At 32.5% G+C, this 24,848-nt stretch overlaps 1 protein-coding gene across 1 annotated transcript; it reads left to right on the forward strand.

Moving 5' to 3' along the window:
* The first annotated feature begins 1,757 nt into the window (after positions 1–1,757).
* LOC120199149 (homeobox-leucine zipper protein HAT3-like) lies at positions 1,758–19,146 on the forward strand. The gene is made up of 5 exons (XM_039200336.1): positions 1,758–2,082; positions 2,259–2,563; positions 2,647–2,726; positions 3,793–4,187; positions 19,136–19,146. The coding sequence occupies exons 1-4, from the start codon at positions 1,950–1,952 to the stop codon at positions 4,148–4,150; spliced, it is 876 nt and encodes a 291-aa protein (XP_039056267.1). The 5' UTR covers positions 1,758–1,949; the 3' UTR covers positions 4,151–4,187; positions 19,136–19,146.
* The last annotated feature ends 5,702 nt before the right edge of the window (positions 19,147–24,848 follow it).

Genomic DNA, 24,848 nt, shown 5'->3' on the forward strand with positions numbered 1-24,848 from the left:
GTCACCAACATTATGCATATCCATAAATTTTGGCCCGTATATTATTCCATAGTCAGCTTCATACATGTGTGCTGGAGGTTCGGTGTGTACCATATTTGTGGAAACTTCATCTACATCATTATCATCGGAGTCTATGTTGAACTGCGGTGATTGTGGAAGAACGAATATTCTAGTCTCAGCACTATCCGTACTTGGCTCACAAAGAGGTTTTTCTGGTGGAGATGAGAGTTCCTCCACGATGCCAACATTTAGGTAGAACAAGCTGGTAGTTAAATGTCTTCCCCTTGAACTTGAAGACATCTCGACATTGATGTCGAAGAAGCTCACACTTGAATGTCACCCCCTAGAACTTGAAGTTATCGTGTCAAATGGGTATTACAAATTATTGCGTCGAGAGCATCTCCATATTCATGTCAAAGAAATTGGCAGATGAATGTATTCCCCTTGAACTGAAAGTAATGTTGCCATACGAATTGTTTGTGGAGCCATCTCGGTACAAATTGTAATAAGTTACTGATGAATGTCTCCTCATTGATCTTGATGGGATGACACCATGATGGATTTTCCATTAACGAATTAAAATCGTTACACATTACTTGAGTTGAGTTGTCAACTTGATGAACTTGTTGAGTCAACCCATAGTGAGAGCATAGTGATACACCACGAACCGCATTCACTTCAACAAATATCGCATACATCTGTGTATCGGCGTCTGAATATTGATTATGAGAATTAACCATTATAGCAACATCATCATCGTTGAAGAGTTCGAACACTATATAAGTTAACGAAAATACTACAGTTGGAAAATCTGTACTGAATTGAGAACAATCTTCTAGTACTTTCAACATGAACCTCCTTGAAATTTTAGTGATATCCTCTTAAAGAGTGATGCTTCTCTTGAAGGATATTCTGACAGAATGATTTTATGCGAAGACAATATCGGTTTCATCTTCCCGAATTTCTCCATCATAATAAACAATAGTTGAAAATACACATCATTTTGAGAGTTTGAAAGATTGGGAGTCTTATATCTAAAAAAAAAAAATACTTGAAATACACCTAATTAAATAAATAGTATATGAATTAAAATATAAACTAATCCAAAAAAATTTAAAAATTTCACAATAATTTAAATAATACAATTTCATATTATTACCATATCGATAAAATGCCTTGAGGTATGATCACATCTTTCAATTTTACAACAATAAAAAATAATAAAAAATAATTCAAAATAATTAGTACAAAAAAATTTGTTCAAATAATTGAATATAAAATAAATATAATATAATAAAAAATAGTTTTATCTTATAAAAATAATAATAAAATCTATTTAAATTGATAAAAAATTGATAGAAGTGGAAATAGGTAAATAACTTTAGTGTAGTAATGGAGGGGGATCGTTAAAAAATTAAATTTTTAAATTTAAATAATAATAAAGCATTTAATAATTAAACACGTATAATAGACGGCACATATCATTATCAGTGTTTTTTTTATGTGTTAGACATTTAATCAAGGTACAAATAGTTATTTATGCCTTTTCTTATGTGATTTTATTATCAATAATATTTGAGGAGAAGATGTCTTGCAAATATTTTTTTTATGTCCATGAGTGATTTTTCGGTAGAAGTGCCAAACGCAAAGCAATATATAATGATGATTGAGCCAACAGGGTGAATGACACAAGTATGATTGACTCTATAGCCATCTGTCTCTGTTATATCTGTATATAAAGTCCCATCCTTTCTGCCCCCTTTGCCTGCTGAAACTCAAGACATTATCTACCCTTCTTTTCTTCCGTTTTGCTCATAATCCAACACACCAGGGAGGGGAAAAATCAAAACCCAGAAAGGAGAAGCTGAAAAAGCTGAGAACTTTGGTCGGCTTTACCAAGGAAAAGTGAGTTTTTTTTTGTTGGTTTTGCAAGACGAATAAGAAGAGATATGGGTGAGAAAGATGATGGCTTGGGGTTGAGTTTGAGTTTGGGATGTGCTCAAAATCCCATGCCTTTATCCTCAATCCGCTTGCAAAATCCCCAGCCCAACAACACTTGGAATGAATTTTTTCGGTTTTCTGGTATTTTCTTTGTCCCTTCACACCTCTCTTGTTTTATCACATTTCAGATCTGATGTTTTATCTTCTCTTCCCATCTTTATGTTGCAATTCCTTGCGTGTTCACAGATAGCCTTAAAACATAGTCATCATTTTGTGGGTGGTAAAATGAATGTCATGATTCGTAACTATGCATGCAGATCGAAAATTTGATACGAGGTCGTTTCTCAGAGGGATCGATGTGAACCGAGCAGCCACAACGGTTGATTGCGAGGAGGAAGGTGGGGTGTCGTCTCCCAACAGCACCATCTCAAGCATAAGTGGGAAGAGGAACGAGAGAGACAACGCCGGTGATGAAACCGAGGCCGAGAGAGCTTCTTGCACTCGGGCCAGTGATGAAGAAAATGGTGCTGCAGTTGATGCCTCAAGAAAGAAGCTCAGGCTCTCGAAGAAACAGTCCTTGCTGCTCGAAGAGACCTTCAAGGAACACAGCACTCTTAATCCGGTTAGTGGTATTTTCAGCGGCAATAGGATGACCTTTTAAGGGCAGTTTCGTAATTTGATCTCTGTGTTGTATGGTTTTACCAGAAGCAAAAGTTGGCACTGGCAAAGGACTTGAATCTGAGACCTAGGCAAGTGGAGGTTTGGTTCCAGAACAGAAGGGCCAGGTTAGATATATTTTTAAAGTTTGTGAAGGGTGTTTTGGGGATTTTATTGAAAGGGCAATTAACCATCTCTGAAGCCTTGAAACAGCCGTTACAAATAGCCTGATTAGGATAAGGTGTCCTTATAGGCTCAAGAAAATCTTCTGCTGTTGCTTTCACTGTTACATGCCGAAGGGATTAATGAGCATAAATAAAACTTTTGAAAATTGAGCAGTCTAATATAGAGTTCACATGTAAGAAAAAAAAACCCTATGCAGTAAATGAAAGTACCAGCTTACCTGTTAACCCAATATCAAATCTATAGATTCAGTAGGTGCCTAGTGTAAGGCACTGGCGAACTTGTATTCTATGATACCCCAGATATTTTTAAACAAAATTTTCTATATAAATTATATATATAATATAAAAAAATGAAAATGACATCATTTTAAAAATAGTGACACCATAAAAAAAATTAACCTCACTTTGTTTAATATATATATTTAAAATATTTAATAATAAAAAATTTAAAACTCAAATTTCCCCTAATATGTCAATTAGAGGTGAGCTCTGTCGAGTTAAAATGATTAGGGGTGAGCATTGTTGAGTTGATTTTTTTTTGTAATATTTTAGAGTTATTTAAGTTGAAGAATTTTATTTTTTGTTTAAATTTAATTATAAATATTTATAATATTATGGTCGTATTTTATTTCAATTTAAATAATTTTTTTATATATATGTATCATTCAAAGTCAAGAAATTCGACATAAACTTAAAAATCAATATATTAATTACTAAATTATGAGTTATTCGAGTTCTATCTTATAATTCAAAATTGAAATTTTTCGATTATTATCAAGTCGAGTTATAAAATTACGACTCAAATTTATTTCGATTAGAATTGAAAAGATTGATTCTCTTAGTCGAGTCGAGTTTTACTCCCTAACATTTAAGTTTGCTGTCATTAAATGCAAAAAAGAGCTGCAATTGTAGAAAACTTGTTTAAAGCAAAGAAATGGTAAAAAGATGTCTATGAATCTAAATCAGAATAAAATCTCTCAAATGCATGGAAATTCAATTGGTGCTGCAGGACAAAGTTGAAGCAGACGGATGTTGATTGCGAGTATCTCAAGCGATGTTGCGAGAATCTGAACGAGGAGAACCGGAGATTGCAGAAGGAAGTGCAAGATCTTAGAACATTAAAACTCTCCCCACAGCTCTACATGCACATGAACCCTCCCACTACACTCACTATGTGCCCGTCTTGCGAACGCATGGTGGCTTCTTCGTCATCGTCAATGACGACGTCTTCTGTGGCAGCTGCCTCCTCCGTCCTGGCCCCTACTTCAGCCATTCCGAACCAACAACGGCAGTTGCCTTTTAGTCCTTGGGCAGCAATGCCGATTAGTCATCGACCCTTCAGTCCGGCCCCTGCTTCTAGATCATAATTATATATGATAATCAATGATGGGTACTGATTATAGGGTTCCATTTCAAACAAAAGCCTTGTTTCTTTTTGGATTACCAAAAAAGGGATGTAAAGGGTGGGGTAGTGACAGAAGCTTATGTTTTATATTATTATGATGTTTTCTTGAAATCAAAGGTGAGAAGTAGATATGGAAGGATGGGGATAACTTAGAAAGATTCTAGTGAAGGAATAACAAGGGTATGGAAAGATAAGACTTTTGTCTTGACCCTTTATGAACGTATTGGTTGCTTTTGCCATACAATTTGCCATTGGTGGCTCTGCGGAGAACTCTTATGGGGAACTATGCTGTCCACATCGATTATCATTGATATGTAAGGGAGTGATTAGTTCATGGAATGTAGTATGCAACATTACTATCGTAATGTTATATTACTGAATATAAAATTACATTATTTAATTAGATAAATAAAAGATTATTTGACTGTGTATTTTATCAGATTATTATTATGTTATATGTTTCTTTAAAAAAAGTTAAATTTTAATATTAAATTATGAATATTTGAATAAAAATTTATAGAAATATTTTAATAATTATATTATCTAACTTTTGGAAAAAAAATTAATAATTAATAGTATATTAAACTTATATTTTAAATAATTTTTATAAGTATAAAATATGAAAAAAATAATATAATAGTTTCGAGTGAAAAAATATTATTTTTTATATATAAGGTCTATTTTTAATAATTTAAACTTAGATATTATTTTAAATAATTATATTTTTATAATGATATTATTTTTTACCTCATAGAATTACAAATAATTAAAATATTGAATATTAAAAATATAAAATAATTATAAATAATCAAATTTATTAATATTTTACAAAATTAAATTCTTTATATATTATAATGTTTATAATTTTTAGCAAAGTAAAAAATATAAATTTAGAAGGATTGTTATAAAAAGAATTTTTTAGTCTTAGGAGTATTTTTGTTTAATATTATAGAAATGTTTAATACTTAAGAATATAGAAGTAATGAAATTTCTGCCATTTAAAAAGAAAAGCTATCCAAATATACGAATGAAATTTCGAAAAAGATTATTCGTCCTGATAATAATCTTTTTTGTGAACTAAACACTCCAAATGAAAAGGAAATTATGGTATTTACCACTACATCAGTACTACATAGCAATGCCTTTTTCATTTTGGTACTATTTCATACAAACAAGTTATGTCAATCAAAACGGAGAATTTAAGAAACACTGTCCACTAAATGATTCATAATGTTAGAAATTGTAATCTATGAGATATTGTTTTAAGCTCCAAAATTAAATATTTTGGGGTTTTATTTGACAAATTACCTTGAAAAAAGCAAGATCCCATAAGTAACTCTCCTTTGAGTCCAAAAGTAAAAGCAGAATAAAGGCAATTTGATACCAGGAGTTTCCTACAGGAAAAAAACACAACGCAAGTATAGATGAATGCAAGATTTTGTGTTAAGGCCTCAATTTTTGAAATTCTGAAGGGAGCTGTAGTATAATAAGGTGTAAAATAGCAGTAAATTATTTGATTTAGTAGTTTATATTAACTATAACTCTCTCCTATTTGATTTAGTAGTTTATATTAACTATAACTCTCTCCTATTTGATTTAGTAGTTTATATTAACTATAACTTCATCCTTTTATTTTCTAAATAAGATAGAACCTTGTCTAGGAGTAATTGTAGTTGTATTCAAACACTTCTACACAACCTATTTAAACGAGGCTTGTATTTTTCTTCTGATCAATCAAGAAATCTAGAGTATCAATTTGATCTCTGTTCATAAATCTTTAATTTATACATGGTATCAGTTTAAGTTTTCGATTTTCCTTTTTCATCCTTGATTCAATGGTCTCTGAAGTCAGTTTAGGGGTTGGTCTATCTCAAATGCCCATTAATATTTCCCTCCTAATGTACAAAAGTTTTTATTGCAAATGATGGTAGTCTTTCATTTGCTAATATCGTTGATAATGATTTTTTCATTGGATTTTCGACAGTGGAGCCTCCGATCAAATGACAAGCAATTTACGTTTGTTTATAGAATTTAGTACTCTTGAGACCAAGTCCATTGTAAAAACAATAATGGTTCATTGGTAGCCATTGAAGGGAATGAAACAATTCCGATCAATATGGATGTTTTAATTTTTTTGCTTTATGTTCCACTATTAGTTTGCAATGTGTTATATGTTAGTCAATTATCTCGTAACTTGGGATGTTGTACTAAGTTTTATCTCGATGGATGTGTGTTTTAGGTACTTGTTCGAGGACGACGATTAACAGTGCTAGGTTGTTTGGTGGACTCTACATTCTTTGAGGTTCTCCTTCTCCTTCTCCGCCAAAACAAGCTTATTCCAGTTGCATTTCGAACTCTTCCTTTTTCCGACCCTATTTCAAGTGAGATTATGTTATTGCATTTTAAGATTAGGACATCCCAGTTTCTTTTTTCTTACCAAATTATACGTGACTTTGTTCATTAATAAAAAGGCTAACCTTTTTCATTATGACACTTGCTAATTTGCCAAACATCACAAAACACAGTATCCTCCCTTCAGTTATAAATCTTCTCACCCATTTTCCATAATCCATAGTGATATATGGGGTCCTTCTCAAGTAAAAAATGTTGATGGATCTAGGTGGTTTATAACGTTTATAGATGGCCATAGTTGAACAACTTGGATTTTCTCATAAAGGAAAAATCAGAAGCTGTTGAACTTTTTAGAGTATTTTACAACATGGTTGAAAATCAATTCCAAAGTAAGATTCATATTCTTAAAACCGAGAGCGAATATTTCTCTAATGTCCTTGGTCTTACTTTAAAGAATAGGGTATTGTTAGTATTATTTCATGTGTAAAAGTAAGCATCTTTTGAAAGTAGCCAAGTCTCTTTTGTTTGCTTTTGATGTTCCTAAATATTTTTAAGGGAATCCCTTCTTATTGCCACTTCATCAATTCGACATAAAGAATGCTTTCTTAAATGGAAATTTGTGTGAAGAAGTATACATGGAAATTCCTCCAGGAAAGAAGAAAGACTCAACAACCCACAAAGTGTGTAAGTTGTAGAAATTGTTGTATAGTTTAAAGAAATCTCCAAGGGCTTGGCTCGAAAGGTTTTCCAAAGTGATAATTGGAATAGCTACAAGCAATGTCAAATTGGCCTACCTTTATTCATCAAGGTAAATAAAAACGGAAAAAGAATAGTTTTGGCTGTGTACGTAGATGACATAATAGTCACCAGAGATGATGTTGAAGAAATAAAGAGTTCAAAATTTTTAGCCAAAAGTTTGAAACTAAGGACCTCGATAACTTGAGGTATTTTTTTGGAATTGGAAGTAGTAAGATCCAAGGCTGAGATAGTTATCTATCAAAGGAAATACATTCTCGATCTTTTGACAGAAATTAGTATGCTTGGATGTAAACCAGTCGAGACTCCAATGGAATCTAGCTTGAAGTTAAGAAAAGATAATAAAAGTTTTCCAATGAGCAAAGAGTAATACCAACATTTGGTGGGTAAGCTGATTTATTTATCTTTAACACGTCCTGACATTTCTTTTTCGGTTAGTGTTGTTAGCTAGCACATGAATAGCCCAAGAGAGGAACACCTTGATGTAGTACTCATGATTTTACAGTATTTGAAGATAACTCCAGGACAGGGCTTGTTATTTAAAAAAATGAAAAAAAGATCATATAAAGTTTTCATTGAATCAAGCTGAGCAGGTGAACTCACTAATGGAATATCAATGAGTGGGCATTATGCCTTTGTACAGGGAAACCTAGTTACTTGGAGAAGAAGCAGACTATGGTTTCAAGGAGTAGTGCAGAAGATGAATATCGAGCTGTTGCACTAGGACTTTGTGAGGGCATGTGGTTACAAAGAATGTTGTCCGAACTGAAATTAGAAGGTCATAAACAGTTCAAGTTACAAACTGATAGTCAATCTGCTATCAGTATTGCAAAGAATCTTGTCCAACATGATCACACTAAACATGTGAAGATAGATAGGCATTTTATCTAAAAAAAAGTTGATAGTGGAGTAGTTTAACTCAACTATGTTCCTACAAAGCATCAATTAGTTGATATCCTTACTAAAGCTCTTCCAAGACCGGTTCTAGATGATTTTTCATCCAAGATGAGAATGTTAAACATATACTCAGCTTGAGGGGGAGTTTTCATTTAAAAGTTTAGATTAATTAGAACTATATCCTATTTGATTTAGTAGTTTAGATTAAGTAGAACCCTATCACATTTGATTTAGTAGTTTATATGAACTATAACTTACCCTTTTATTTTCTAAATAGGATAGAACCTTATGTAGGAGTAATTGTAGTTGCATTCAAACACTTTTAATCAACCTATTTAAATGAGGCTCGTATATATATTCTAATCAATCAAGAAATGCATAGTATTGCTTTGATCTCCTGTTTCTAAATCCTTATTTCTACAGGAGCGAACTTATAAGATTCTATGAACAAAAAAAATTATTAATAGAAAATACAAAGAAAATATCTAAAATATATGACACTTTAAAAATTTTCAGGGCCCCCCAACCCCATCAATCTATTCCTAAGCGTAAAGATTTCTAGTTACTTAATGGAGGAAGCTATTTTGGTGAAAAAAACTTCAAATGCATTCAATCATGCAATAACTCATAAGGATCCAAATATATTGTATTCGTGAAAGTATTTTTTTCTCTAGAGCTAGAACAATTCATTATGAATCATACAACGATGAGAACGATCCAGTCAAATATCTATTGAATCAATCATAATACAAAATTTTCATTTGCAAAATCCAAACATGGTTTACAATCAAACTCTAAATCAGTATAAATAGTAAAGGAGAAAAAAAATCTCATGACAACATATTTCATGGAGGATTAAGCAAATAAGACCAGATATCATTTTGCTCAAATACTGAATCCGTCATTAACTACTAATGATATATTCTAGTACAAGGCCATAAGCACGAACCAAACAATCTCAACGGTTAAGGGATTGTTTGTGAACCTTTTACTTGACCTAGTGAAAATGAGTCGGATCTATAGAGTCCACATGAAAATTTGCCCCTCAAGAAAATGATATTTAAATAAAACACCTTAATATTTACCATTAAAGTTATTGATACATTTATCGAGTTTAACCTTCAAAACTTTATTAATATCATAAGTTTGAAAGATTAGAAGTAAATATCATAAATATCTGAAAATGCCTATATAAATAGTTTCAAAATAACAATAATATACAATGTCTCAATTAATCCCAAAATATAAGTAAATGTTCGATGAAGGAAAAGTCAAATAAAAATCTTACTGAAAAATAATAATTTCATATGAAAATAAGTGATGTAACCTTCCAAGTATCGAATCACCTAAGTATGAGTATCTGTAGCACCTCGAATTTTGTGTTAGGAGTTTTGGGTTATTTCGAACCGGGCTTTGAATAAAACTCATGGTTTGTAGGAAGCCTTCACCCAAGTTTAAGTGGAATTGGGCCTAGATTGAGCCCAATAGTGGATAAAAAGGGTATTTTTAGTTTGTAACCAAAATCAGGAGGACCAAAGGAGAAATTAAACCAATTTTAATTTGAAAGGATGAATACCCATTAATTTGGGTGATCTCACATATGACTCCCTCTTTTTCTCAACTTTCATTGTATTATTCTCTTCTTTATCTAACTCTTTCTTCTCCCATTTGCAAGAACGAACCCATTTGCAAGAACGAACCCATTTGCAAGAACGAAGGTGGAAGATTTGTGTTTTATAAGACTAGTCCAAGAATTCTAACGTAAGATTCGTAAGCATCATCTTCACAGCTTCAAATTAAACCCACAATCCCTTCATTCCACTTTAATTTCAAAATATGGGTTTTGTGGGGGGTTTTAGAAACCCAAGTGATTTCAGTTCATTTTGGGATGATTCAAACATATAAAAATGCTTTAAATTATCCTCTAAGCTTCTCAACAATGTTAGTAATGCTTGATTTTGGCTTAGTAAGAGAAGTTGGAGAAACCTCCAAAGCAATGGAATCTCACCTTGGGTTGAACCTTGGACACTTCCAACATTTTAGGTTATCAAGGTAACTCATTTCTAACTCAACTCTACCATATGTAGCTCATTAAGTGTGTTTTGATAGGCTGCATAAGGTTGAAGCATGTTCATGGTAAATTTTATTGTTTGGGTGTTTTCAACATGTTTATAGATTCTTTATGACCCTTTTTGTATTAGACATAACACTTAAACATCAGTTGGGGACCTCAATAGGGCTTTTGGGAGTAGCAAGATAGAATTTTTCCCTTCCAAAAGCATGTATATCTAAACTAGAAGAATATTACCGATACTATTGTTCATTCAAGCAAAAATGAGTGATTTTTGAGAGGGCAGTATAGATGCTCATTTAAGAAGCATAAGAGTATTGATACTGGGGTCATAATTTTGAGTCTCACTAGGTTGGTATCGAGACCGATATTCTAGTGTGCAAATTGGGTATCAATACTCACAAAGAGTATCGATACCAATGTAGGGGTATCGATACTCCCAGTAGGGTATCGATACTGTGGTATTTTTCAAAACATCGAACCTAATTTTGATATCGATACTCAGGCCAGTATCGATACCCCAAGGTTGAGTATCGATACTACCTTACTCATTTAGCCCATATCGTCAGTGGGTATCGATACCAACAGGTGGGTATCAATACCTAAGGTTCAATATCGATATTGAAAGGTCAATATCAGTACAACAAACAATTTTGGATAAATAATCCAAGGATTAAGGGATTAGACTCTAGGTACCCAAATACACCAACAACAAATAAGACTTCAAGTGAAAACAATAACTAATAATAGAACATTAGAAACATTAACAGCTAGGACTCCATAAAACTAGCCTTGTGTGACGCTAGAGAAACAATCAAGAAACCTGAGTCTCTTTAGCAGAATACGACAGTCAGTAGATATCCAATCAATGCCAAGGCACTTCCGTAGCTGATTGGGCGCATATGCCACAAGACTCGATAGAGTAAGTTGGTACGGTGTACATCTTCGATGCAGTTTTGGATCTCACCCTAGAGTACCCGAGGGTATTGTGGCAGGCAAGAGGGGTGCGTGAGCTCTAAGATACAAAACCATAAGTAATACCATGATGTCAGCCAGAACTTAGTAGATCAATATTTTTTTTCTCATGTCTTCATACCTGTGCCACCAGCTAGCGCATTTAGTGAATGTATGTAGTATAATACAATTATTAGTGAGACACTGAGCTCGTAAGTTCAGCATTTGGAATGATTTTGGTGCGTAGGTTCTTAGGTGACTATTCATGGGGAGTTTTCATCATCCGATGTTTTAGCGCAGTGGATCAGATCAGTCGAGACATTCAGATTACATCTTGACTCAATCTTAGAGGGAATATACTATTTATGGATCCTTGTATATTCATTCGTAACTCTATTTTGTTTAAACTTGGTATTGTATTATTTATATATTTTGGGTGCTCCCCCATATTGTAAACTTTATTATGATGTTTTATTTTATTATCTATGGATGAACCATTATCAGTTGTTCTATAGATTAGATTTTAAAAGAAATTTTTAGGTATCCATTTCGGTGGCCCATGTGACATCATAATCCATGGATCTTCAGATCGGACTAGATTGTGGTGCTATAGTATCTTTGAGAGAAACTAAAAGGGTGTAAGTTCTTAAGTTTAGTGCATTTCTAAAGTGCAACCAATAACATAAGTCTCAATTTAACAAATTATAATCATAAACCGAATCATAATACTAGCGACATGATAAAAATGCATGTGTAAATACACCTAAATCTCCTAACACCATCTGAAGAGTATGTTCCCAAAGCCACTCTCTATGAATATCGTTTGAAGTGGAAGCCTGCCTTGAAAGGAAGAGTCATTCATAATCTGAAGTGAAATTCACCCCGAATGATGAATTTACTGAACTTCCTTGATCAAAATTCCCAAATCCCGATATGACATGATAATAATTATTCACATTCTGATCTAAACTGAATGATAAATCATATGTCTGAGTGCAAAACATAAATAAGTGTCTGAGAAGAAACAAACATCCTATTCTGAAAACTGATGTTAATACATAAATACCAAAGTCATAACCAGAATGCATACTAAGCAATCAATTTCCATAACACAACATGTTGACAAGTTAGGCAATCTGAAAACACATACAATAGCTATATCTCTTGATAGAGACAATCCAACAAACACAAAACTCAACTACACACGAAATGTTTACCACACTCAGCTCTATTGGTAGGTCATACTGAATAAGCTCTTATAGAATAAATAATGTCAATTTATTACTTTAATGTAAAAATAGTACACTATCGTAACATGAGTCGATACAATATGAGCAGTTGATAGGAGATTATAGAAAAGTGATGAATGTTTCTTGAAGTTGAAGAATCAATCCTAGGGTTCTAGATTTAATCAAGGAACAAGCTTGAAGGAGATTTAGGATTTTGTCACAAATTAGGGTTTTAGATGGGGAAATTACTAAAAATCAAACAAGAAAAAAGATTAAGAAAAAGAAGATTAAAAAAAAAGACAAACAAGCAAAATGATAAAGATAAAAACACTTAGCAAAATTAGGATTTTAGATGAAATTGTTCTTGACACCGAATCAAACAAGAAGATGATAGTTAGAAAGATAATAATCTATATATTATGAATATGAAAACAAAATTACAAAACGATAAATAAAACGAATGAAAACATGAAATTAAAATTTCCAAGATAGGTATGAAGTTAATATAAAATTAGGGTTTATGATGATATGGCCGATTTGATGATGTTTGATGGTGATGATGATTACGGATAGATAAATATATAGATAGATAGATAGATATATAGTTGTCTTATAAACCTTCTTGTTGAGTTAATCGATTGACTGAATCGTCCAAGAGGGGGGTGAATTGGCAATAAAAATTTTGGTGGAAGCTTTTGCAGAAAATTGAAAGAAATTGCACAGCGATTTAGAGTGGTTTGACTTTATCAACCAAAGTCTACGTCCACTTCCTTAGCTATCCACACTAAGGATTTTCCAACAAATTCACTAATTTGTTCTTTCTTTTGAGGCCAAAGAGATAACCTTACAACTCCCTCAAGAATATACCCCAATTCTTGAGAACACTCTTTTCTCAAAGAGAAATACAAATTTGCAAACTTACAAGAAAAACCTCACAAGGAAAATATGTTTGCACAATTCTAGAACAAAGAAAGAACACTCAAGAATAAATACAATTGAGCACAATAAGTGTTCTTGAAAGCAAAATGAATATTGAATGAAAAATAGGCTTGAAATGCTCAAACTTGAGGTTTGATGCTTTCTCTTTGATTCTCTCTTGATTCTAATTGCTTGATGTTTCTTGTTATTGATCAATGGATTCTAAGCTTGCTTAAATACACTTGAATCACTTCTGAACGTTGGGGATGATTAGAGAAAATAATATAGCCGTTTTAGTGTGAAAATAATTAATAAAACAGTTTGGAGCGTGGGGGGAATCGGTACCCCCTATGGGGAATCGGTTCCCTAAGTGTAAAATTCAAATATTTCGACCGTTACACAAGGGGGAATCAGTACCCCCTGAGGGGGAATCGGTTCCCTCTGAGTATTCTGGATTTCTTGGAGCCAAACCATTCAGGGGGGAATCGGTACCCCCTTGGGGGGGAATCGGTTCCCTCTGAGCAATCTGGAATTTTTGGCTTTGAAATGGTTCGAAATACTTTGTAAAATTATTTTGAAATTGTTTTAAGATTAAAACTTAATTTTAAACTTGAGTAAGGATTAAAAATGATCTTTGAAAGATTTGGAGTAATGTTTTGATATTCGAATAATTCTATCGAATATATTTAGAAAATCATTTGGAAAATCTTAAAATTCATTTAACTTAATTTGTTATATCGAAATATCAAAATGTTTTCAACAATCTCCCCCTTTTTGATATAACAAAACATTTTAGTAATTTTAAGATTTTGAGATTTTGAAATCAAGTTTTGAAATTACAAGTTTTGAAATTTGAAATTACTCCCCCTTACTTTAACACTTCTCCCATTTAACACATTTAACACTTCTCCCCCTTTTTGTTAAATCAAAAAGACATTTTAAAGAATTAAACAAGGTTTTGAAATCATTTAGTCATTTGATTATATTTTAAGCTTCTAAGATCACAAGCAAGAGAAACGTTAGCCATTAGTTTCATAATCAATATTCATAGTTAATGTGAAATGGAAAAATTGGTCATATATCTAATCATGAAGTAAATGATGCAATAATGAATAAATTTAATCACACCAAATAGATAATTTCTAACCATTCATAAATCCAAACAAATTCAAAGTCAATCAATCCACAAATTCAAACATTCCAAAATATTCAAAAAGTTAAAACAATAAGTTTGGAGTTCAAAGAAAAACATAGAATCACATATCAGGATCAGGAGGAGGAAAACGAGCTCGCATAGTGGCCATTTCGTGAGTGAGGTCATTAATACGTGCGTTGGTTGCTTCATTGTTTGCACGCATCTCCCGAAGAATTTCTAATTGTTGAGCTCCCATTGTGGATAAGTGGGACTCTATAGAAGAAAAGCGTGAATCCATGGTAGCGTATCGGAAATCGAATGTCTCCATAAAGGATTGAAAATCTGGAGGCATTTGATGCGTTTGTTGTGCTTGCTCTTCGGGCTGCTCCTTGGGCTGCTCAGGCTCATCTTCGGCTTCATCGATGTCTCGCATTAATTGCTCAAGCTAGAGATCTTCGTCAGCTTCGGGTGGAGCTTGTGAAGAACTAGCTTCCGGAGTATTTGCAGAAGATCGAACCCATTCACCGGTTTCCTTATCCTTGATCCATCCCGCTCTTGTTAAGGAGAGAAGGTTAATTTGTTTCTTAAGGGGAAAAACGACATCTAGACCGACTCTAAGCCCAGCTTTGGAAAATAGATTACTCAAAATGCAACCGTAAACTAGGGATGAACATAGTTTCTTGTTAGGAACAAGATTTACGGTTTCAATAATTTCAGCAAAAATAATCTGAGGTAGGTTAATTTTAATACTGTTTTCGAAACAATGTAACCACCAAAGATCTAAGGCTCTAAGAGTAGAATAACGACCTCTGGATGGTCGAAACCACCAAGAAATCATTAGATGAAGAAAACATTCATGAAGATCTAAGACACTTGCACTATCCCTTCTTTTATAAAGAGATCCTAAAACCTGTTTTTCATTTGAAATACCATCATTATCTAATCCGAATGTATTGGCTATGTAAGCCGAGTTAATATATAAGAATTATCCTAGGAGGTAGGAACGAATTCCTATGGTTTCGGTTTCAGTTTGGTTTTTAACATAAATGCCATTAGAATAGAAAATACGAACAAGTTGATGATAAACGATGGGTTCAAGGTCAAAGAGTTTATCAAATTTCCACTCTTGTAAAAGAGGGAGATATTTAAAATTGATAGCTAACATAGCTTGACGAGAAGGAATACGTTCTTCCCGGATTTTGTAAGAGTCGAAATATTGATAATACCAAAAACGATGATTTCTAGGACCAGGATGATTGAAACATGAATTTTGGATAATCAAGTTAGGATCAATGGGATTAGGATTAGAAATTGGAATAGGAGGAGGATTTGGTTGACGGTGTGAGCGACTAGATGATGACCTAGCACGTTTAGGATTGGACATGGTTTAGAAAATTGGAATAGAATTGATAACCTGCAATTTAGAAAACACATGTATGCAATTCAATCAATCCCAAAAGTCAATTGAGTCCTCAATATTTCAAGGTTCTCTAAATCAATCCTAATGGGCAAAGTTTTTAAAAACTTTTGAAAAATATGGTTTTGAGAAACAATATATGTATAGTTTTCATAACAACAACATAATTTAATCAAAACACAATAATTTGAAAATTAACATTTTTTTAATTTCGAAAATTTAAAAAATTTGGAAAATTCTTGTGTTTTTGATGAAATTGGTTGTAATATCTAGTTTCTAATCACTAAACAATCAATGCCTGATCTAAAGTTCATCCTAGAACTAATTAAAACAAGTCATATGTTCAAAATCAATAAAATAGGGAGTTTAGAAAATTTTACCTTGAAGGATGAGATTGAGTGGATTTTGATGTTGTTTGCATGATTTTAATGATGATTGCAAGTTTAGGAGATGATATTTGAAGTGAATTCCGATTAAAATCGATGATTTGAGGCAAGAATGGAGATAGGGAGAGAGTTGAGAGGTTCCCTAAAGGGAGAATCGATTCCCTCTGCACCAAAATGCTAAAATCCGATTTTAAACACCCAAAATGCTAAATTAATTTCCTCTAGTGGTATTGGCAACTCATATATTGAAAATTAATCATGTTCAAATAATTAAACTAATATTTAAACGATGTTTGAACATAAAATTAATTTTTCATTAAGATTCATAAACTCCCCCTAACTAATAGCAATGAATGCAATCAAAAATTACTATTATAAGCATTTTTCATTTATTATTAAAAGTGCCAAAATTATTTTAAACACTAAGTGAAGATAGGTTGGTCAAACCTAATTCTCTCCTAAGTTTCCAAAATCTTTCCTTGTCTAAGGGTTTTGTAAAGATATCCGCTAATTGGTGCAAAGTATCAACAAATTCTAGAACTACATATTCCTTAGTGACATGGTCTCTAATGAAGTGATGTCTTATTTTAATGTGCTTAGTTATAGAGTGTTGGATGGGATTTTTAGTGAGACAAATAGCACTAGTATTGTCACACTTGATAGGAATGGTACCTACTTCAATTCCATAATCAAAAAGTTGTTGTTTCATCCATAAAACTTGTGCACAGCAACAACTAGCTGAAATGTATTCGGCTTAAGTGGTAGATAATGCAACACAATTTTGTTTCTTTGAAAACCAAGAAATTAGCATATTTCCAAGGAATTGGCAAGTACCGGAGGTGCTTTTCCTATCTAATTTGCATCCTCCATAATCCGCATCAGAAAAAGCATGCAAGCTAAAGCTAGAGTCTCTAGGATACCAAAGCCCTAAACTAGGAGTGTCCTTAAGGTATCTAAAGATTCTCTTAACAACTAGTAAATGTGATTCCTTAGGACATGATTGAAATCTAGCATATAAGAAAACACTAAACATAATGTCCGGTCTAATTACAGTTAGATAAAGCAAAGAGCCAATCATTGACCTATATAATTTGACATCTACACATTTACCTCCTTCATCTAAGTCAAGCTTTGTTGAAGAGCTCATTGGAGTGTCATGAGGTTTCTCATTTTCCAGTCCAAACTTTTTGAGCATATCTTTGACGTACTTAGCTTGATTGATGAAGATGACATCTTTTCTTTGCTTGATTTGGAGTCCCAAGAAAAATGAGAGCTCCCCCATCATGCTCATTTCGAATTCACTTTGCATTAGCTTAGAAAATTCTTGGCAAAGAACATCATTAGTAGAACCAAATATTATATCATCAACATAAATTTGAACTACTAATAAATCTTTACCTTTATGCTTTAAAAATAATGTAGTGTCAACCTTCCCTTTTGAAAAACCTTTTTCAATTAAAAAATTTGACAATCTTTCATACCGTGCTCTAGGAGCTTGTTTTAAGACATAAAGAGCTTTTGTCAATTTAAGAACATGGTCTGGAAATTTTGAAACTTCAAAAACTGGAGGTTGTTCCACATACACTTCTTCCTTTATAAAACCATTTAAAAATGCACTTTTAACATCCATTTGATATAATTTAAATTCATGAAAACATGCAAATGCTAGTAACATTCTAATTGCTTCCATCCTAGCTACGGGAGCGTATGTTTCATCATAGTCTATGCCCTCTTCTTGAGTATACCCTTGAGCAACAAGTCTAGCCTTGTTTCTCACTATAGTACCACTTTCATCAAGCTTATTTCTAAATACCCATCTAGTACCTACAGTTGTTTTATTACTAGGCCTTTCAACTAATGTCCATACTTTACTTCTCTCAAATTGATTTAATTCTTCTTGCATAGCCATAATCCAATGTTCATCTTTTAATGCTTCTTTGATGTTCTTAGGCTCTATGCATGAAATAAATGAAACATAATTACAAATATTTCTAAGAGAATATCGAGTAGTTACCCCTTTGGATGGATCACCTATAATTTCACCATCCTTGACATAGTTGTACTCTCTTGACATAGTTTCCTCATTTTTCGTTTCTTCATTTGATGATGGTTCTCCAACGTCATGTCTAACGTCATTTGTATTTATAACACCTACATCATCATTCACACAAGAATCCTTCCTCGGAAGGGGATTATCATCGAAAACAACATGTATAGACTCTTCTAAAACTAAAGTTCTTTTATTAAATACACGATAAGCTTTAGAATTTAAGGAAGAACCCAAAAAAATTCCTTCATCACTTTTAGCATCAAATTTGCCAAGATTTTCTTTACCGTTGTTTAAAACAAAACATTTACATCCAAAAGGATGAAAATAACTAATGTTAGGCTTTTTATTTTTGAAAATTTCATATGGATTTTTCTTTAAAATTGGCCTAATCATTACTCGATTTACAACATAACAAGCGGTATTTGTGGTTTTCGCCCAAAAATATTTTGGCAAATTATTTTCACAAAGCATGGTTCTAGCCATTTCTTATAAAGTTCGATTTTTCCTCTCAACAACTCCATTTTGTTGAAGGGTTCTAGGTGCTGAAAAATTATGGCTAATACCGTTAGAGTTACAAAATTCAGTAAATCCAAGATTTTCAAATTCAGTTCCATGATCACTCCTAACACTAGTTATAGAGTAACCTTTTTCATTTTGGATAATTTTTGAAAATGTGATGAAATGTTCTAATGCTTCATCTTTTGTACTTAAGAATAGAACCCAAGTATATCTAGAATAGTCATCTACCAAGACAAATGCATATTGTTTTCCACCCAAGTTAGTAGTTCTAGTTGGCCCAAAAAGATCTAAATGGATCAATTATAAAACTCTACTAGTTGATACATCATTAATGGATTTAAAAGAAACTCGCTTTTGTTTTCCTTTAGCACAAGCATCACAGATTTTATCATTATCAAATTTTAGTTTAGGCAGCCCTCGAACCAATTCTCCTTGAACTAACCGTTGCAAAACACTCATACTAGAATGTCCTAGTCTCCTATGCCATAACCAACTATCATGCTCATCCTTAGCAACTAGGCATAAATTAGTCATATCAAAAGAATCTAAATGCACCATGTATATGTTTCCTATTCTATAACCAACAAGCATAATCCGATTAGATGCAATGTCAATGACTTTACAACCATTAATTTCAAATAAGACATTGAATCCTTTATCGCATAATTGACTAATACTCAATAGATTATGCTTTAATCCATTCACATATAAAACATTTTTAATTTGTATGGAAGAGGTATTACCTATTGTACCAATACCTTCAATGTGACCTTTTGAATTGTCTCCAAAAGTCACTTCTCCTCCATTTTTAGCGTTAAGCTCAATGAACCGGCTTTTATCTCTGGTCATGTGTCTTGAGCATCCACTATCAAGGTACCATGAATTTGAATTTGTTTCCCGTGACTTGTAGCAATGCTCCTTTCCCTACAAACATAGATTAATTTTTGATTTTTGGTACCCAAATTCTTTTGGGTCCATATTCATTAGTTTCCAAAATCCTAGTCCCCTTAGGTATCCATTTGTGTAGGATATTTTTATCTTTAGTATTAATGAATTCTTTAGGAACCCACATACTTCTAACGATTTTTCCATTAGAGGTTCTTTGGGGACCTCTATGATTGTAGTTTCTAAATCTTTTTGTAACAAAGTTGGATTTTGAATTTCCACCTTTTTCAAAATGTTTTGTTCCAACTTTATCAAAAGAAATTTTAAGATCATCAATTTTCTTTTGATGATCATCATTGATCTTTGAAAGTAAATTTTGCAAATCTAAATTTTTCTTTTCAAACTCTTCTAGTTTGATTTGCAAATCTTTGATTTTACTTTCAAGATCATTGTTGGTTTTGGATATGAGTTTGTTTTCATTTTTCAATTTTGAAACATCATTTTTATATTTTAAAAATAATTTCTCATAATCCAAAGCCAACCCATTATATTCCTCTAATAACTCATCATAGGATAAATCATCAAAATCAGATGAGTTAGAGGTTACCTTAGAATCTTCCCCGAATGCCATCAAGCACAAGTTAGCTACTTCTTGTTTCTCTTCATCGGAACTTTCTTCATTGCTCCATGTAGCCACATGAGCCCTGTGCTTATTCTTTGATTGACCCTTTTTCTTCAATTATGGGCAATCATATTTGACATGCCCTGGCTTTTTGCATTCGTAGCAAATGATTGGGTCCTTCTCTTTCGGTTCATTTTTGAGGCCTTCATTTCATTTGAATTTTCTTCCTCGATAAGGTCTCATCATTTTTCTGAACAGTTTGGCAAACAATGCCATTTCCTCGTCATCGTCATCGTCATTCGAATCACTCTCATCTTTTGTGGATTTGAGAGCAACTCCAATGTTTTTCTTCTTCTCCTTCTCCTTTGGTGTCTCGTCAATCTTGTCGAGGTCCACCTCATCTTCGAGCATCATTTCATGAGTGAGGAGTGACCCAATTAGCTCTTCAAGAGTTAAGGACGTTAAGTCCTTAGACTCGATGATTGCCGTCTTCTTTGATTGCCACGATTTTAGGAGGGAGTAGACTAACTTCCTCACAAGCTTTTCATTTGAAATGATCTCTCCATATGATTTGAGACCATTGACAATCGTTGAAAATCTATCCGTCATAGCTTTGATATCTTCATTTGGTTTCATCCTGAAATTTTCATAGCTATGCGTTAGAATACTAATTTTAGATTTCTTTACCTCATCGGTACCTTCATGAGTGACTTGAAGTTTGTCCCATATTTCTTTGGTGGTTGTACACGATGAAACTCTTCTGTATTCATCTGGTCCAAGAGCACAAAAAATGATATGGATGGCTTTGGAGTTAAGCTGGAACATTCTTGTCTCTCCTTCACTCCACAACCTTGGATGAGTGAGAGGTTTGATGTATCCTTCTTCTACGGAATTCCATGCTCCCATGTCACTTGCTTGAATGAAGTACATCATTCTATTCTTCCAATAGGAATAGTTATCTCCATTGAAGAAAAGATGCTTGTTGACGGGCATCGAATCGAGACAGGAGTCGAAGTTTGAAGCGGATGCCATTGATGACTTTAATTATCGATATAACTCTTCCCGAATCGACTCAAGAGGCGATTAAACCTTCAAATGAGTTAGGTTCTGATGCCAATTGTTGAGTTAATCGATTGACTGAATCAGCCAAGAGGGGGGTGAATTGGCAATAAAAATATTGGTGGAAGCTTTTGCAGAAAATTGAAAGAAATTGCATAGCGATTTAGAGTGGTTTGACTTTATCAACCAAAGTCTACGTCCACTACCTTAGCTATCCACACTAAGGATTTTCCAACAAATTCACTAATTTGTTCTTTCTTTTGAGGCCAAAGAGATAAACTTACAACTCCCTCAAGAATATACCCCAATTCTTGAGAACACTCTTTTCTCAAAGAGAAATACAAATTTGCTAACTTACAAGAAAAACCTCACAAGGCAAATATGTTTGCACAATTCTAGAACAAAGAAAGAACACTCAAGAATAAATACAATTGAGCACAATAAGTTTTCTTGAAAGCAAAATGAATATTGAATGAAAAATAGGCTTGAAATGCTCAAACTTGAGGTTTGATGCTTTCTCTTTGATTCTCTCTTGATTCTAATTGCTTGATGTTTCTTGTTATTGATCAATGTCTTCTAAGCTTGCTTAAATACACCTTGAATCACTTCTGAATGTTGGGGATGATTAGAGAAAATAATATAGACGTTTTAGTGTGAAAATAATTAATAAAATAGTTTTGAGCGTGGGGGGAATCGGTACCCCCTATGGGGAATCGGTACCCCCTATGAGGAATCGGTTCCCTAAGTGTAAAATTCAAATATTTCGATCGTTATACAAGGGGGAATCGGTTCCCTCCGAGCATTCTGGATTTCTCGGAGCCAAACCATTCAGGGGGAATCGGTTCCCTCTGAGCAATCTGGAATTTTTGGCTTTGAAATGGTTCGAAATACTTTGTAAAATTATTTTGAAATTATTTTAAGATTAAAACTTAATTTTACACTTGAGTAAGGATTAAAAATGATCTTTGAAAGATTTGGAGTAATGTTTTTATATTCGAATAATTTCATCAAATATACTTAGAAAATCATTTGGAAAATCTTAAAATTCATTTAACTTAATTTGTTATATCGAAATATCAAAATGTTTTCAACACTTCAATGGCCACAATTGACAAGAAAACTTTTATAATCAACTCTAACCATCCATCCTAATCACAATAAAGAGGCAAACTGGAGTGAGAAGATCTCCCTCATAAAGAACTTGATGATGAATAATGCTTTAAAGGCACAAGGCTATCAACACTTGAAAAACATACTCATGTTGTATTATTATTATTCAAGAAAAAATATGTTTTATAATAGTGAATAAAGCCTCCTTTATATAGGAGATGAGTTATAAAAGTCCTAAGTAACAAATGAATAAAATAATAATAAACTAAAGATATTTTAATTCTAAATCCTAATAAAATACATAATATAATCCTAAAAGATAGTAAAACATCCTATATTAAATTATAGTACAAATAATCAATAAAATATTAATAATTCTTAATATGTGCAATATCATGTATTAATCACATAAAAGAATTTATTCGCTAAAGTAGTCATACCTCAAGTTCTTTATATCCGATTGATGTGTTTCAAGTAAAATTGAAAAGATAAGAGACATTCAGTCGTATCTTCAAAAGACATATTAACCAAATAACACCTAGTTCTCATTCAAAAAGTCATTGCAAGTAAGTTGTTCTTCTGGTGTTCTTTTGTAAGGATTGGACGTGTGTATCAATTGGGAAAGCTAGTCCATCTTCCATTGATATGAGGCTTGTGATGTATGTATCATCCTTAATCTCTTCAAAAAGATTCAACCTTGAATTTGAAACACCAAAAGGAGAAAAGTAAGATACTTTTAAGGATTAACTCACATTATACTTACCAGATAGATGGTCTTTGAATCTTTGAGACTTTATTCTTCTAATAGGTTCAAGTAGAAACATTAGTCCAAAGAAGTGTGTACTCTTATCATCATAGATTCTGAAGCATGTATCATTCCACCTCTCATGAAAGGAATTCATTCACGAATATCAAAATCCGAAAGAAAAAAATTATATATGTTAATAGAAATGCTTATGAAACACGTACCCGAATCAATGTGCTGTGTCTTTATGCATTTCAATAAAGGTTTCTTCTTTTTTGGAACTTATTTCTTATTATCTTGAAATCCTCTTTCGTATACAAGTCTTGTAATCTGGTGTTTAGGTTAAAATTCAACATGGCATCAACCAATGTTGACTTTGTTTATGATTGCTTTATATGTTCTCTCTATGGTTTTACTTGTGTGTGGAAAAAATGAGTGTTAAAAACCATGCCAATTGGTTGTTAAAGTAATCCATTAAGTCTCCTAAGTGTTGTTCATGTACTGAGAATTCTCACAAGGAGCTTTGTGGAATTCATAACTTGTTCTATTGAAAAGGAAACCCATCTACAACATAAAACCCATTAAAAGAACTTTTAAAGGAATGAGTTTATATAACAAAAAGATTTAAGTTATTAGAACATAAATTCGTAATGTTTTCAAATCCCATAATAGTATCATGCTTTTGATAGACAAGGGTGTACCTTCTCGGTAATGCATCTACTATGTTGTTCTTACATTATTCGTTTAACCACTTGAAGAATTTGTGGTTTTTATGGATGATTGTTGAGAATGCAATGAAAACTTAAATAAAATTGATCAATCTTATAATCTCATGCATATCATACTAACTATTATAAAATAAAGTCGTGAAATTACCTTAATCATTGGTTCGAAAATCCTTCTGAGTTGTCTTTGACTTTCTTTCGATCTTTAAAAGTGTTTTCTATCTGAAAGATGACCACCCTCTACACGTATCCACATGCGAACAAATGACAAATTGTTATAGAATGCTAGTTATAATATATTTTGCTCAATAATAGTTTTTGTGGGTTTGGTTTTAGATGGCTATAATGATTAACCTTACCTTAAAGCATATAATATATATAATAAATCCATCGTTTTTAACGAATTGATTTAATTATTATTAATATAAATCTCCTTTTAAATTAATAACAATTTCAATCATATCCCTTATCTGATAAGAAATTTAATTTCAACCAAAACTTAATAAACTTGTTATCTAATTATATCATTTAATATTACTTTAGAATCAAATAAAAAATAATAATAAATAAAATATTATGTCAAAGGAATATGAATTTAACTTCTTAAATTTGAATAATAATATAAATTAAAATAATCACATTATCTTAAGTTAATATTGAGAGTAATAAACACAATCATTCTTATTCATTCTTAATGTGCGACCCTATAGGTTCAAATAACATTGACAGAAGATAAAATCACATTTGGTCCTACAAGTTATAAGTTGCCTCTAGTAAGACATTATAACTACCAAAGTTAAATGAAAAGCTCATGATCCGAGACAACCTTA

This window comes from Hibiscus syriacus, unplaced genomic scaffold (genome assembly GCF_006381635.1).
Source record: "Hibiscus syriacus cultivar Baekdansim isolate YM2019G1 unplaced genomic scaffold, ASM638163v2 tig00005377_pilon, whole genome shotgun sequence".
In the NCBI taxonomy this organism is placed as follows: domain Eukaryota; kingdom Viridiplantae; phylum Streptophyta; class Magnoliopsida; order Malvales; family Malvaceae; genus Hibiscus; species Hibiscus syriacus.

Excerpts from the sequence above, each read along its gene's own strand:
- LOC120199149 (XM_039200336.1), top strand. The coding sequence starts at position 1,950 with ATGGGTGAGAAAGATGATGGCTTGGGGTTGAGTTTGAGTTTGGGATGT. Across the intron at positions 2,083-2,258 it reads TGAATTTTTTCGGTTTTCTG|ATCGAAAATTTGATACGAGG; the intron begins GTATTTTCTTTG and ends CTATGCATGCAG. Across the intron at positions 2,564-2,646 it reads AACACAGCACTCTTAATCCG|AAGCAAAAGTTGGCACTGGC; the intron begins GTTAGTGGTATT and ends TGGTTTTACCAG.